Source organism: Chroicocephalus ridibundus, chromosome Z, assembly GCF_963924245.1.
Source record: "Chroicocephalus ridibundus chromosome Z, bChrRid1.1, whole genome shotgun sequence".
Taxonomy (NCBI): domain Eukaryota; kingdom Metazoa; phylum Chordata; class Aves; order Charadriiformes; family Laridae; genus Chroicocephalus; species Chroicocephalus ridibundus.
This window is the reverse complement of record NC_086316.1, coordinates 60211916-60228038: the sequence shown is the minus strand read 5'-3', so window position 1 is coordinate 60228038 and position 16123 is coordinate 60211916. Positions and strand designations below refer to the sequence as shown.

Sequence of the window (16123 nt, the reverse complement as noted above, 5' to 3'; positions counted from 1 at the left end):
ACAACTAAAAAAACCTATGTCCAGTGAAGAAAGGCATTTCAGACATACTTAGAAGACAGAAGTTAGCATTAAATCCCACAACCATTAATTTGTTTAAAACAAGTTTCTCTCTCACATGCAGCAGCTACCCCACATGATAAGTAATGCTGACTATGACACTGTGAGAACTGCTGAGAAGCTCTATGTGTACTGATTAAAACTCCACCATGCTTGGTGCTATACAAGCACAGAATGAAAAAGACATTCACAGGACAAGTTCTTTGGAGTGAAGGCAACAGGTACATGGGAAAGTACCAAAAACCAAAGTTGATGAATCCAACAGATCCCTCATTCCAGTTACATCCTACAGAGATGTGCAATGAAAGTTAATGAAAGTTAGGGGACAGTTTGCAAGCCAGGAAACAGATAGTAATATCCCAGCTTTAGAAGGACCATTTGGTAGACATTTAACTTACACCCTAATGAGTCATACTGCAGACTACAGTTAGTCTGTTCTTTACCCGCGATAAAGAACTGGCAGGATGCCACGGCTTCAGTCCTTCTAAATCAGACCTTTGCATCTGCTTCCAACAAAACATATGACAGAATACCAGAGTCATGAAATACACTGAATCTTCCTCTATTTTCAGAGTCAAAGGAGCTTCTTCAAATTGGTGTCACTTTCTTAGCTAAGATAGGAAAGTATTTGTAAGTATAAATAAGAAATGTCACACTAGATGAGAACAAAAATGTTCATCCCTCCCATCAGAAAATGTTATATTCTAATTGTTACTCAAGGTGATGTTTTTACGTGGAAGCAGTCTTCTGGGAAAAATGAAATCTAGTACTCAAGTCCAGACCATTTCAGAGACGAACTGAAGAAATTATTTCAAAAGGAAGAATGAACAAGGAGCCTTCCCCAGAGACAGTTTGTTGGGAGTATTTCATAATCTATACACTTTAGTCTGTTGACTAGTATATTTTCATTTACTTACCGAATGGGTATTGATAATTTCTTCAATGGAGATATATATGATGGGTTTGCTAAGGGTCACCATGTCAGAGTATTCATCGATATTGAATTTCTCCTCTGGTTCAGGAACATCGCATGCTGCTTGAAAAAAATTCCTAAGAGAAAATGAGAAAGGCTTCATTAATGCCTCTTATAAACTCACTTTAGTTAGCCTTATTAAAAAAATACACAATCAAATCTTTGATATACATTATATTTCTCTTATAATCTGCAATCTACACTTAGTGTTTGAAAGGAACCTTTTGGAAACAACGCGTTTACACATCAGTACAAATGACAAAGTGTTCCATCTTTCCTGGACATCTCATGGAAGATTGTTTTAGAGGTAAACTTTTTTCTTTTTATTCAACAAGAAGCGATTACTTCATAAGTTTTAAACACTTAGAGAAGCCTGTGTTTAATGCTCTGAAAGTTATGAAAGGATTTCCACAGATTCTCCAATTTTATGAAGGGACTTTAGTATAAAGTGTGCTAAGAAATTATTTGAAATAGCTGCACAAACCTACCACTTGGTGTACACATGTTTTAATCACTGTTACTTGAAAACTGAGCTGCTCAGGATGACATAAAATGTGGTATTGTTTATAAATGCAAGAATCTTGAGGGGAAAAAGTGTGAAGTATGGCTGAAGCATTACTTTGACAGGACTAGCACGTACACGAAGAGCTGAGACCTGCTTCCCGAGGCAACAACTGGTGTCTCTCCAAGCTAGTGACAGCTTCAAGGATGTGCACAGACAACCAAGAGCGAGCAAGGTCCTCCTGTCCAAAGAGGACCACTTTGTTTTCCAAAGTTAGAGGACCTGAATTGGAGCAGCTGGGAGAAACAGGGTTTTAGATGAGGCCTACAGGGATGCTGCAGGAGCCATCCTGCCTTTACTGTGCCAGCCCTATGCTATTAAGGAAGATGCACGTTTCAGGGTCAGAGGACCTTTGAAGTTGGTATTAGGGGGAGAGAAAAAAAAAAAGAAAAAAAAAAGAGGCCTGCGACTCCTCTGTTTGGAGAGGAAAAGCTCAGGGATATAGTCACGTTGTACAAAATCACAGCGGTGTTGCATAAGATGGGTGCAGAATTCATTCATCAAATCCCACAACAATGCGACAAAGGGGTATGCAGTGAAACTAGCAGAAAAATACTAATTTAAAATAAATGAAAGGAAGCACTATTTTAACTGACAGCAAAGTTCTAAATATTGCTACAGCAGGAGGCTGTGGAGGCAGACGATCTCACAGGTTTAAGAAGGGCTTGGACAAATTCCTGCACAAGTTTATAAATGCACAGTAAGAGATCTGGGTAGGGCTAATATCTTTTAACAAAGCTAATAGTGCAATTGCAGTTGCTGGATGAGTACAAGGGGAACATGTGGCTGAGAGCAGCCACCGGTGGTGTCTAAGGAGGTTTTAGTTAAAGTACAGAGCACAGTCACCAAGACACCCGATTTTGTATAAAAGTAGCTTAATTAGAAGAGGGATTGTTCCTTTTGTAGTGATCAAAGGGTCAACAAGGATACACTCGCTCTTTCAGTAGCGCTTGTTATGCTTGCTGTAACACTTTCTACCCTATTGTTTCTTTATGTTTATGTCATGCCCATAAATACTTCAATAAACAGAATGACTTTGTGTTCATGACTGATCTCTCATTATATGAGCAGTGCATTTACTTTCATGGAGGGCAGATACTAAAGATAGAAATTCTGAAAGTGAGTTTGTCACAAGACTGAACAACACTTCAAGATAACAATAGCAATGACCCAAAAAGATGGGCAATAATCCCAAAGAATTTGTGTACCGGAATGTAGCAAAACACACAATTTCCTATGACTGTGCAAGATGAAAGAATAAAATATGTGTGGAATCTCTTGGCAAAGACAAAAGAATAAAAATGAAATATACAGCTTTTTCCTGACCAATAAGTTTTTTTCTCAGAGAAAACATTCAGCTGTCCTCCTGTCCCAAAGAACATATTATTTTTACTGGATAATGAATCACCCCACACTATTCTCGCAATCCGTGATTGCAGTAAGGAAGCCTTACTGCAACCAAGCCAGCAGACGTGATCAGTTCTCAAAGTAATGCTCAAGCAGAAATATAACCTGTTACTCCTGCTTCAACTTCCTCAGCGGTGAGAATTTCTCAACGTTTTTGACTCTGAGCAGGGAATTCTGATAAACAAGGAGTCCACCTGCCTTACTCATCCTAGAGGAGACCTCTTACTGTGTAGGTGTTTGGGAGGGCTTTGCATACCTGAACTTCTGGTATGTCTGTGAGAGGTAAGTGTTCATAGATGACAGATGTTCACTCTCTCCTTCAAAGAGTTTGTTAGAAGCAGCATGCTGAAGGACTTTTGCCACACAACCTAGGTTCCTCCTCTGGTCAGGGTGTATCTGGCCCCCGGCTGTCATATCAATTATATCAAAACCATCAGGAGCGACAATGGCAGGGTTCATGTAGCGATAGTACAGGAGGTTGCCGACAATCTAAAAGAAAAAAATTAAGTGAGCATCCGTTTGTTTACAGTAATTACATTTTACAAACATGAACAATTATTTCTGAATTAGACTATAGGAACTGGTGCTAGAAGCCCCCTAAAGATATGTGTTACCTATGTTGCTCACTGGAAGAGTCTGTAGTCTTATAAGATGTGCCTCTTACAACACCTTTGTAAACACCAGTTATGGGGCTTATACAATCACATTTCAGTTTGGGGCTGGCTTTAGGTCAGCTAATGCAAGGCAGAGATTTGAACACAAAGACAAATACAACTCTTCTAGATTTTTGCAAAGTTCAGCTCTAGAGGTTCATTTTCTGAAGTGCTACAGATATCTGCCAGCATTTAATGCATTCATTGACAAGGGACCCACTGTTTCTCATGAAGACTGCATGCAGCCCTAGAAGACTAGAGAACAGATTTTCCAAACTGCAATTTCTATAATGATGTTATAATAACTTGTATTGTGCAGATAGTGGCTTCAGTCATTCTCGATCTCAGTAACAGGCAGGACTCTTTTTGCAGTTTGCCTCAGCTTATGTATAGTCACCTGCAGAACTTCCAGCTTACACATTTAAAGGCTTTCAGTGGCATGCCTTATGCTCCATTTGCCTTTTTTTTTTTTTAAATAACCTGAGCAATGCCTTAATCTGCATTGCTGGAGTGATGTAGAGAAGTGGCCCATGAATGCTGCTTGCGAGGATTTCCCATGCATTGTTAAAACATACAAAAGCAGAAATAATTTTTAGATGAGGATTTTGAAGTCCTCTAGGCACTAGGATATATATATTTTTATATATATATATTTATTTTTTTTTATGCTGAACAGTATCTTTTGGAACAATCATAGTCCTATTGTAATTTTAGAACCATTTCATTAAACTCTAATGAAAGTGTCATTGTTGAAGTGCAAATAGTTCTAATTTGAGAAAGCTGTCAGTCTCTCATCTGGCTGAAAGACTCATGGAGCAATTGCCCTTAGCCCTCTGAAGTGGCACCATGGCTGTGGTAGGTCAGCAACGGCCAGTGTGCTGGAACCGTGCTTATCACTCACACTTTACTTTTTGGTCTGTACCAATATCATTCCTACAACTTTTACAAGTATCTTAAATAAGTGTAATGTGATGTTCTACCTGCAATTTGTTTTTTTTTTTTTTTTTTTTTTTTTTAATTGCCCTTCCTCATTTTATTTAAATTACAATATTAAAAAATAATGTATTTAAAAATTGCATTAACAACTTCAGGTGAGGGGGGAAAAAAAAAATCACAGCGTTCTCCATTAAATGATTGCTGGTGGTAAGGACCACAGTACAAAACCAAAACCCAGGATGATTCAGACAAACTCCAACCCTCTAAGAATAGTTACTACCTAAAACAGGTTGAGCACTGTCTTCCAGAAGAGTTGCTGAGCACCGGATTAAGATAGGTTGTGGCAACACAGTTCCCTTCTCCTCCCCTTCCACCACCCCTCTGCAACCCAAGAAGTGCCAAACTCCTACAGTAAGTTCTCAGTTCATTAGAATGCTTAGTGTCAATAAAAATCCCCTTTGGCATTAAAAGAACAAAGCTGCTGGCAGTTTTCCCTTGGAAGTCTACCTTTAACAGTTCATCTTCTGTTGCATCTGGGAATTTCTCATGGAGTGAGCTCTTCAGAACTTTGGCTATATATCTCATTCCATAACTGCATGTAGAACAGATGAAAAGGGAAAATATTAGATAGGCTTAGATGAAACACAAAACAATCATTCTAGTCAGACACATTATTGACTTTTTCCCCAGCCACAAAGTGAGATGATGGAAAATACAAGAAGTTTCAAGTACAGGGAGACATTCACAAAGCTGCTAAAGCAGAGTAGGACAAGTGGAGAAACCACTCCCTCTACTGGGGAAGTCATTCGAGAAGCACTTATCACAAGCCAGGTAATTTGAAAGGATCTCCATTGCTGAGTTTCGAGTGAAGCTTCACTGTGCACATGAACTGCAGCTTGGAGAGTCCTAACTCAGCACTTACGGCATCATATTGAGAGAAGAGAATATGGACGTGAGAACTTTGTCAGTTACTGCTCGCAAACTCTGAATCGATGATTCCAGTTTATTGACCACTTCTGTGTGTGTTAATGCTTGTTCTGTGGTTACATCATATGGCAATTTGCTGCAAAGCAAACAAAAATTAAACGAGGCTAAACATATTTGAGAGTAAAATATATTTTTTTTTCTTCATAAGGGCCATCAGCGAACAGAAAAAAACATCAGACAAATGCAGCTGAAGCTGGCTAAGTAACGAGTCTCAGATGCATTAGCGTCTTTTTTTTTTTATTTTGGAGGGAAGCAGTTTGTTTGGGTGGGGGTGCACATGCCATCATGTACCTTCCCTTAATTAGAAAAGGGGAATCCTAATTTAAGGCATGCATTTCCACCTCCCAGTCTCAGCACAGCTTCTCAAAAGGCTGGGACACTACTAACATGCTGTTATAAAAACTGGGAAAAAGGCTATAAGTTCTTCCATGGCATAGTCTACTACACTTGTAAAGATTAAATAATTGACTTTTGAAGTTCATTACCAGAAAGGTGATCCATTTGTTGTTCAGAACAGATTAAAGTACCTGTTTCTCAAGCACCTCTCCCCAAAAAGCACCTCCCTGTTGTGCTGCAGGAAGATGAGGAAGGGATGTGTGGGCACAAGTACAATTTGTCAGGGAAGGAAAGGGACAGAAGAACTGAAGGATCCCTCAAGTATTGAATGCTACAATAAGTCCAGCTTCCTCACTCACCTGGCCTCACCGGTCTGCATTTCTACCTGGTTTACCCAGAACTTGTACACATCCACAGGACTAGTGTTTATTATGAGGGACTTGTCCTCCATGATCTCCTTCACCACTGGGGCCAGGAGCTGGCGCAGAGTGTTCTGTCCACGAGCACCTCGATTGAAGCTGACGACCATCTTAATGACGGTGGGGTTTCCAGTAACAATATCCTGTATCTGGTCTACCTTAGAGCTATATCAAGAAGAGAAGAGTTCTCAGATCTGACTTATGTGTGCAGCTATCTACGTCTTCAAAACACACACTTTTTAAATTCTCCTATTTCTATGTTAAAACATGTTTATACTGTCTATTTCTTAGGCTTTCATATAAAACTAGATTATAGAAACTACCACCTGAATTTTACACATGCTATAATAATGTTCCTGGAAAAAGGCATAGTTACTGGCAGCTATATATACATGATTCAGGCCCAAATACCTGTTCAACAAATACCTATTAAGGCCATAAAATTAGATTTTATTGTTTCAGGATAAGCCACCATTCTGCACTTACAGAACATAAATTTACATATAGAAAGAAAAGACTTTCTCTACCCTTAAATACTAAAGCACAAAAGTAGCAAGAAACCCTAGCATCTATTTTTTTTGCAATTTAATTTTTCATACAAAAAGATTTTTTTTCTGATTTGGAAGTAGCTTGAGTTAATGAATAAGTTACCCTGAAAACTAATTTCTCTAGTAACAAAAACACATATAAAATTTTACAGCAGTTTAAAGATTAACCATCAAATTCTTTTAGGTATGAAGTATTCATTGAACTGTCTGCCACACAGACTAACTGAAGTCTTCTTGTGAGTGCACATACTTTATCTCCTCTTCTAGAGCAGTTTTGAAGAGTTTGAGAAGCAGATATTCTTCTCGTTGATTGGAGGCGTAGTTATATAGAGTGAAGATGACCGTATCCATAAACTTGGTTGATTTGTTTTGTGGCATCTGGAAAATGAGCTTCGCCAGATACGTGGGATTAGTCTACAAAACAAACAAATGACTTAAATACTATTGTCCGGGACAGACTACCCTGACCTGGGGGGTAGCGTTACATGTCTGTTACTACCAAAAGCATTTATGTTGATTCCCATATATGTCACTTTTCCACACTGGCTTTGCTTTTTTCCAAGTCCTAATGCATAACAAACACTGGATACTGCACAATTAGTTTTCTGTGAGTAGCACCAGTTCGGATTTTTTTGTAGTCTCTGAACAGTTCCTCTGTGCATCAGGTCTATGCATCTTATGACAAAGACAATTTACCAAATGACAATGGCTATATACCAACAAGATATTGCATACTACGTGTCCACTTAAGTATTAGAGAGCGTCTATACTGTGAAGATCTAAAATTCTTCTAGAAAAACTTCAGTGAGGTGAGACAAAAGGGGCACAGAACAGAGGCACTGTATGCGTAACAGGCGTCTTCCTTTCAACCACACACAATGCACAGTAATACTGACAGTAATTTACATGAGATAAAAGACATGTGGAGGAAAACATTTGTCTTTGGCTTCAGTACAGACTGAAGTTGTTCTCAAGAAAAAACCAGTTATATTCCTTGCACAGCTTAAAGACAGTAAGGATATTCTCAATGACAAGAAATATTAGAAGTTGATCATAGTATTCGCTGCAGTCTGGATACCACTTCAAAAGTCTTCATAATAGCTACTACAATCACTAAAACAAAGCAAGCAACATATTTCTAGTTTTTCTTTAGCGATTTGCTGCCATGATAATTTTTACATTAAGATTTACCTGCAGAAGGTAGAATAAATGTTGATAAGCCTCCAGTTTTTTTCTTCTCTCTTTACTCAAACCTTTTATACCTTGTTTGTCAACCATAACCATCTCTTCCAGCTGAGTTTTGCTCTTTTTGTTAAGTTTCTTACTATGCAGTACCACGTCCTGCGGACAGATGATCAAAAGTCCAGATTATATACTCACAAAAAGGCAAATTTAAGAAAATTAACGTTTTCCCAACCATGTTAAATGCAATAGTCCCCCAAGGGCCTTTATTAGCAACTTTTTATATTTTGCTGCTCTATTGACTGACGAGTCTTTTGAACATCTTTATCTTGTCACCAGTATGGCTTGCTAACGATGACTGTCTGGGAAACAATCTCGTGTACAGACTCATTCATCATTTAGTTAACGATGAACAATCTCTCAAATATGATCAGAAGCCTACTCCATTCTACCACAGAAAAGATGCTTAAAATCTGCCAAGCAATTACTATTGTCCACAAGTAACAAAACAAAGGTGGCAACTGACATACCTCTCAGGACAACAGAAAAACCTCTACCACAAGGTATTTTGACTAGATTACTTTAGACACACAAAGAAAGCACTCAATTTACCAAGAGTATTTTAACTAATTGAGGGGGACCAAGTGCTGTCACAGGTTGCTCAGAGAGGTTGTGGAGTCTCCACCCTTAGAGATATTCAAAAGCCATCTGGACATGGTCCTGGGCAACCTGCTCTAAGTGGCCCTGCTTAAGCAGAAGACTTGGCCCAGATGACCCCCAGAGGACCCTTCCAGCCCCAACCGTGCTGTGATTGTGTAATCCCAAATTCCTTCAACACGCAGAACTGCTCAATGCGCACTACCACGGGAGCCTGAACAGAGCCCGCTGACCTGAAGAGTGATTCTGTTTTTCACCAGCAGTCCAATCTTTATATCCATTAAGTTCAAGTCCTTCTCCAGCTGTTGATTGGATCGAATTTTTGTAACCACTTCTTCCCTTAATCTTGTAACTTCTAGTTCCTCTTGAAAATCTAGGTCACTTTGGTCCAAGAGGTAGGCAAATTTGCGCAGGACAGTCAAGGGTGGATTTTCAGCACCAACTACAGTTGAAATGAACAGGCTTGTTAGTTCACATAATACTGAACACCCCTAAACCCGTCAGGAAACTGGTCACTGTGAGGAAAACTTTGGAACTGCAGAGAAGTTTATTCCAGTTAGAGCAATACTTGTGTCGTACTGTGTAAGTACAGCTACCCAAAATCATTCCAGCTGTAAAACAATAGGTTTACAAACACTTTCACCAGCTTTTGAAGAGGAATAGGAGGCTAAGAAATCCCAAGCAAAAGTTTTTTTTTTAAAAAGTGACTGAACACAGTAACATACTTCTCCCCAAATATACAACATTCAGCTGTTACCACTTACTTAGTGTTCTGTAGTCCTCCCTGGCTTTGTTTGCTCTGAGAAATGCTTGTATCTTCACAATTTCGTCATTCTAGAAGGGATGAAAATTAGGCAAAAGAAGACACATTTCTGCTCAGAAACACAATGCAGAACCTGCACCCTCTTTCCTGAGATTCCCAAAAATGCCTATGCAGTCACAGTACCCTATTTTAATGCTTTGTGTTCAAAATGGAGAAAAAACGCTTACGTGATCCTTGAAGTACTGTAGCCGTTTCCTGTAAGCTCTCTTTGCTAGCCACATTTTGACCCATGACTGAATCTGAAAATTAAATAAATTGAAAAAACACTTAACAGACACTGCAGAAATTGTTTTGTGTGCATTTGTTTTAAACTCTCTTCTGACAGTCGTCTTCTGCAGGCATGCTGTCCTCACATGCTCGGGACCATAGATGACTGTGACCCTGGGCTCCTACAGTCCAGTGACCAGATTAATGGGCTTCGACTGAAATAGCAAGATAAGTTCAAGGCTCTACCACCCATGTGTAGCGTTATCTTTGGAAGTCTTTTCTACCTTCAAGTCTCAGCTCGCAGTTGTAAACCAGTCTCCTTCAGAGACAGGAGATCAATACCATGTCTACGATCTACTCATGACATAGTATCCCACTAGCATCTCAGAAAAGTGAACAGTTTCCAGACAGATTTGACAGCTTTTAATTAAATTATAATAGAATGTCAGCTCAAATATTTTCTAATTCATTTATGGAAAGGGAAGTATAAGGAAATCTCTATTATGAGCCACTCAAGTTCAGCAAAGCCTGAAGGAAGTCAAACAGAGCTTTCAAGAAGCAATTTACTTAAGCTGTCAATTAAACAACTTTCAACACCGTGCAAATTTCTGTAGCACAAGTCCCTCCAGTTTGTGTTCGTAATCTCTGATTTCCACGTGGTGGAGGACCAAGCCAAGGGATAAAGCACACTCAGACCCCAAAACACAATGAGATCTTACCTTAACAACAGCAGCAACATTGCCTTGAAGCACCTTTAATCTGTCAACATAGCTTTTCCTTTGTTTGAATCCTTTCCAGTAGGCCTATTTTATGAAAGACAGGAGACCATTATTACTAATAAGAAACTAGTATTTATTAAAATCTACATATATACACTAAAATAAATTACAGTGTTTATTTTGCAGAGGAAAAATTACCATTGTGGTAAAAAGATAAGCAAGGTGTAAGTTAGCTTGCCTCTATATTTTTGAGGTGCCCTGATACATTCCATGTTAGTTTTGGCCAATCTCAGCACAAACACTTTGCTGCCCAATGCCGTCTCCATCCCTTCCTTGAAGCCATCCTTACTCTTATCAGCAGTATACCCACATCCTTTAGCATCCCAGTCACTGTCTGACTTCATCCCACACAGGGAAGAGTCTGCCAGCTCTTGCCCATTACATCCAAAAGCTGTCCCCTACCTAGCTGAACATTCATTGTTCTTGGCCTGGAGCTTTCTAAAGTCTCTGGTCCTCCAGAGTCACTCAGGATCATCTTGTACCACAGATAACAACCTCCCAATTCCCTCACTTTGGTAGCTCAGAAGCAAACTCTTGGCAAGGAACCCAACGACAGGGATAACACAGGTACTCTCACTGCCATTACCATATTTTGCCTTTCATCTCTATCCAGCCAATGACACCAGCCTTGGGTCACCAAGGACACCAAGGGGACACACTTGGGACACCAACCTCTACTTGTCTTTTCTCAAGTCATTTCTATTTTAATGCCCATAGAAAACAATCAGAGAAAAACTTTATTTGCCTACATTTCTCCATATTTTTGAACCTGTTTCCAGACCCTGAGTTCCTCAAAGAACAGTACAGTCCTTCAGTGGGCTCAGACACCATGCCAGAAAATGAAAAGCTGATCCCGATGACAGCTGCTAGAGGTAAAGGTATTTATCATCATGAATTGTTAAATTAAGTTACGATAGATTAAACAAATTAGTTGTACATTTTTCTTTTCTTTTTTTTTTTGGTGGGGGAAGGGGAGGCAAGTTGATTGATCATTTTTCAAGACCGGCATAAATTGCTTCTGACAGGAGATGGCTATTTCACCATTTAAAACCAGTGTGCATGCATTTGTCAGTGTTCACGCTCTCAGCAGAAAGTTTCCTTTATTCTCCTTTTGGAGTTCAACACACTGAAGACATCCAAAAAACACTGCCTGAGCCCGAGAACACCAGGGCAGCTGCCACTCCCTACCCAGCTATGACTTCATGGAGCAGAAGCAAACCACTTCCAAGTGGGGAGAGTCTAGAAAGGAATGTATTTATTAAGTTATGTTTTGCCAAGGAATTTTTCCTTCAAACTCAAGAAATATCTTCTGATCTTGTGCTGTGCATAGTTAGGTGCACCATGCAAAACCTGAGCGCCTCAGAATAAAGACAGGGCCCTGCATTTCTGAGCTCCCCCCCAAAGTAACTTGGGCTAGAGGTGGATATGATCCATTCTTTTAAAACTTAAAAATTTGCTATTTAAAAGCACAATTACTCCAATGAGCACAAGAACGTATTTGCAGATGTAGGATTTGGAACTGCTGCTAATGAAAACAGTGAGACAGACCTATTTGAGAGCTTTGTCAGTGGTAGTAATCAGCCACATCACCTGCCACATGCAGAAAGTTGCCCAAACCATGTTACCTTCTTCTTCTAGAACAATACCTGTATTTTGACGGCAGATGGTTCCTGGTTTTGAAGGTATGCTTTTCTCTCCTTATAATTTTTTCTGACTAAGAATCCCCTTGCTTGGGCTTGCAGCTGAACAATCAGTTTTTCATTAGCAAGCCACAGCTGCTCTCGATTGTAATCTGCTGTAACTTGCCCAACAATGTTCTGTTAAGAGATCATGGAAAAAGGTCATTTAAAGGCAAAAAGCCTCAAACCGAAAACATCCTGGAATTCTGTCTGTGTTCTCTCCATCATCTGTACAGCTTATGTTCATCCTATCCAAGCCCCTCTGATTTATCCCTAGATTTTAATCAGTATGAAGGAAGAGCTACTTTGCTACCACTGAATTTTATATGAAAGGTAAACAAACTCCTTTCAAGCCTCAGTTATTCAGATGGATATACTATTTTGAGAGTTTCTTTTACACTTTAGGAAAGTTCTGCTTTCCTAATACTTACAAGTTTTTTGTAAAAGTCAGACTTCTAGAAATACTAACTGAATCAGGGAGCTCTCTCTAGAGAAGCACACTTAACTATTGCTTCAGGCAGAATTTCAGAAGGACCTGCACCGTGACTTGAGCTGTTTGTGCAGAGTATACCTGTAATCTAGGTGGGCTGCATCAGAATAAAAAAAAAAACAAATTGTGCATTAGCTTGTGTGATCTACTTTGTTCTGGGTTATATTTCATATAAATATTTCCATATATTTCCATATTTCACAGTAAGGGAGTTTAAGTATCACACTCATCCTATTGAACTTGGAGATACAAGAATGCTGTCGGATGGTTAGATGTAAACATAAAACGGTGCTTCCACCAAACACATAATGAAATTCCTTGTCATAGGCCAATGTGAAGTCCTAAAAATATGAAAGGATATGAAAGCAATCAGACTTTCCTCCATCGGTATCTGCTGGTGGCCATTAAAAGGAATGCTGTAACTTCCAGTTAGGAAGTCCCTAAATCATTGTCAGACATCAGACCGGAGGCTGTGCTATCACTGTCTGCTTAGACATAAACTGCTGCTGTTGTCTGAAGCACATACTGAACTAAAGTGTTATTCAGTCTCACCCAGCACAGACTCTTCCTCTGACGTTCCCATGTCTTGCTGTCTCTTTCTCTCAAATATTTATGCTGCATTTGCAATGAAAGCAAACATTTCAGCCACATACCTGGATTTCTTCACCAGTTAACCATGAAGTTTTTGGTGCAACTCCTTCAGGGGCAACACAGGTACCTTCCTCAGTGTCCACATTGTAATAGTAATCATACATGTTTTTCATTACAAGTTTAATCCATGGACTTTCATTAGAATCTAAAAGCAATACATACCATTAGTACGCATTTGTGCCCTGTTACACTGGTAAATTGCAGCTCTCCCTACCCATTTCCCATCTCTACATTTTCCACAAATCAATTTCACACGCAAAGTCACTATACATCTTGGTCCAGTTTGTAGTAAGGATTTTTTTAAAATATCCTGTTAGATGGATCAGGATGGATCATTGTTCTAGAACAAAGCAGCAATGAGGTTAGTACAGATCCACTGCCAGCTTCTCCAGACCCCAACGTGCCAAGTTAGTGCTTGCTCCTGAAGCAGTGTGTGCTACGTCTTCCACCATCACTCACATAATTGGAACTGAGACTGTGTTTGTAAAAAAATGTTCTTGTCTTCTGGCCAAATGTTGACCTTATTGACACTTAGCTCACATGGGATATTTCCTATATCCACATCATTGTCTTGTTTAGTGCTTTGGTAAACAAGGCTGTATCCTGACAGGCAGGAAAGGCCTCATTTCCTCATGGACGAAAGGCCCCAAGGTGAAGCTGATAAGGTCAGTTGTGCAAAATGTCCTGTTAAAATTCATGTTGCAGGATGAAACATGCACATGTACTGTAAAAGAGTGTACTACATTGACGGTAACTGCTTTTGCGTAATTGTTAGCTAATCTTGGCTGCATTAGCTATGACCAGCTTGCAGGTCTAACATGACAAAACATCCCATCCTCTTGCTATGGGCAGATTCCACCCCCAGCTTTTCCTGATACCTGCTGCTCTGGCAGTGTACAGGGACCTTAAACGGGCCATGGACACCCTGGCAGCGCCTGGCTTGATCATTGACAGTAACCCATACGGCTGAAGTGTGCAGCCTAACCCTTCTCTGCATCTGCTAACAGAAAACAAATACAAATCAGGGTAACACGGTTTTCTGAGAGGGTGTACTAGTCTCTATTGATAGTCACAGAGAAGCTGCTGTAAATTCACTCAGAGGCTAGTTTGAGACTCTAGAAAGTCTTAGCTAGACTCTGGAAATAGCTAGAGTCTTTTCTCAGCAAGTATAGTCTGGATGATGTGTGCAACAGTTCAGCATCATGTAGAAAGCACTTGGGCAAGTATAACATTTCTCAAAAGATTTAAAACCAGCGACTGTCTTCCTCAGTTTACAGTGATTTTAGGTAAGCCTTCTGTGTTAGTTTTCCAGTTGCCTCGTGATACGAACACTGTCCTATTCAGGAAGGCTTTTACCTTCTCTAGTTTTCAGGTTCTTGGCTTCAGAAAGGTTCCTGAAGTAGGTTTCAGCACACTCAGGAATGACTCGTAATCCAAACTTGGACTGCAGTATCATCAGAATTGGCTGTGAGTCACCCTTCTCCAAGATCTTGTTAATCATTGATATTCCAGCAGCCACTAGGATGAAATAATGACATAGAAAATTAAGCGGTTTATACTCTATGTACCCAGAACTCTAGCCTCCAGCAACTCTGATAATGGACTTCTAAGGCTGGCACACACAGACAGCATGACATACACAGCAATTCAGTGCTTCACGCATTTGCGGCCTCCTTCGTGCTTGTAAGAACAAGTATTTCAGCAAACAGCAAGCTTGTTAGATAGAAAGCGTGCACTCCGCCCAGGCGGGGATGCAGCCGCAGCACAACTGAGAGCGGTCCGAGGGCACAGCTGCTCCTCGGTCAAGTGACACACCAGGTGACACCAGGGCAGAGGCTGAGGATGGCAGGTACTCGCCCCTCCTCAGCATTCCCTAACAGACATGCCATCATCTTCTGATCACGCGGGAGCCTTCTAGAGGTGCATGAAGTCGTCAGATTACAAGCTGTAAACCTTAACATTCACTTTTACTGTACAAAATGGGAATAAAAGCTGATTGCCTAGAGCAAAGTCTTGCAACACTAACAGCATCCTAGTCAGGATCCTGAAGCGACCCTTTCTTGTCCACACTCCCTGGGGACTTGTTTAAAGCTGATGCTTTAACAAATTCATGCTCTTGAGTTTGCCAGAGATGAAGCTTTTGCTTCCAGGGCACATAAAAGTGCCCCGGGAGGTGATGCTATGAAGCACGTTCAAACTTTGAGGTTATACAACATTGCCCATACTCTGATTCAGGACTTCCTAAGCGTCCTTTGCTTTGTGCAGTTCCCATCATCACCGGAGGAGCTGACACCACCACACCTGATGGCATGTAGCAGCACACACCACTTAAGTGCATCACACACTAGAGGTATGTGCTGCTTTAGAGACTGCTGCTCTGGTCTTTAATGGTGTTCCTTCACATCTAAATTCAAAACGCACAGAGGAACAAGTGAATAGACATATGGCTAGAACATATGTGCTATGTACTGGCTTAAGCGAGCCTTTGCATCCCACAGCTGCGCCTCACACTGCAACAGCAAACACTTTCCCTTATCTTAGGTATATCCAGATCAACACAGAAAAGGCCCCTCCCCACACTCAGTGCTCTGCCTACACAAAGCTGGCCCAAAAGGTACTCGGTATCAGTAGCCTACCTGCAGGAGACGCTGCGTGAGACTGAGCTAGCAGGAGAGCATTTCAGCAAGAGAAACTTTTCCTCTGTGGTTAGTTTGACTAAAGTGGAATGGGTAGCTTTGGCTGGACAACAACAGATTAATCTCCAAATACATTGGCAG

At 40.3% G+C, this 16123-nt stretch overlaps 1 protein-coding gene across 4 annotated transcripts in view; it reads right to left on the bottom strand.

The window, feature by feature from the left end:
• The window catches only part of IQGAP2 (IQ motif containing GTPase activating protein 2), a 128114-nt gene that overhangs the window by 11458 nt on the left and 100533 nt on the right, over nucleotides 1-16123 (bottom strand). For all 4 annotated transcript variants that reach the window (XM_063319879.1, XM_063319881.1, XM_063319880.1 and 1 more), the window contains 14 exons: nucleotides 14703-14864; nucleotides 13349-13491; nucleotides 12173-12343; nucleotides 10467-10550; nucleotides 9708-9779; nucleotides 9482-9551; nucleotides 8951-9159; nucleotides 8070-8219; nucleotides 7129-7292; nucleotides 6271-6495; nucleotides 5511-5651; nucleotides 5096-5180; nucleotides 3256-3488; nucleotides 975-1107 (listed from right to left, as the gene is read on the bottom strand). In XM_063319879.1, the coding sequence (XP_063175949.1) occupies nucleotides 975-1107; nucleotides 3256-3488; nucleotides 5096-5180; nucleotides 5511-5651; nucleotides 6271-6495; nucleotides 7129-7292; nucleotides 8070-8219; nucleotides 8951-9159; nucleotides 9482-9551; nucleotides 9708-9779; nucleotides 10467-10550; nucleotides 12173-12343; nucleotides 13349-13491; nucleotides 14703-14864 (2042 nt within the window). The remainder of the gene's footprint in view (nucleotides 1-974; nucleotides 1108-3255; nucleotides 3489-5095; nucleotides 5181-5510; nucleotides 5652-6270; nucleotides 6496-7128; nucleotides 7293-8069; nucleotides 8220-8950; nucleotides 9160-9481; nucleotides 9552-9707; nucleotides 9780-10466; nucleotides 10551-12172; nucleotides 12344-13348; nucleotides 13492-14702; nucleotides 14865-16123) is intronic.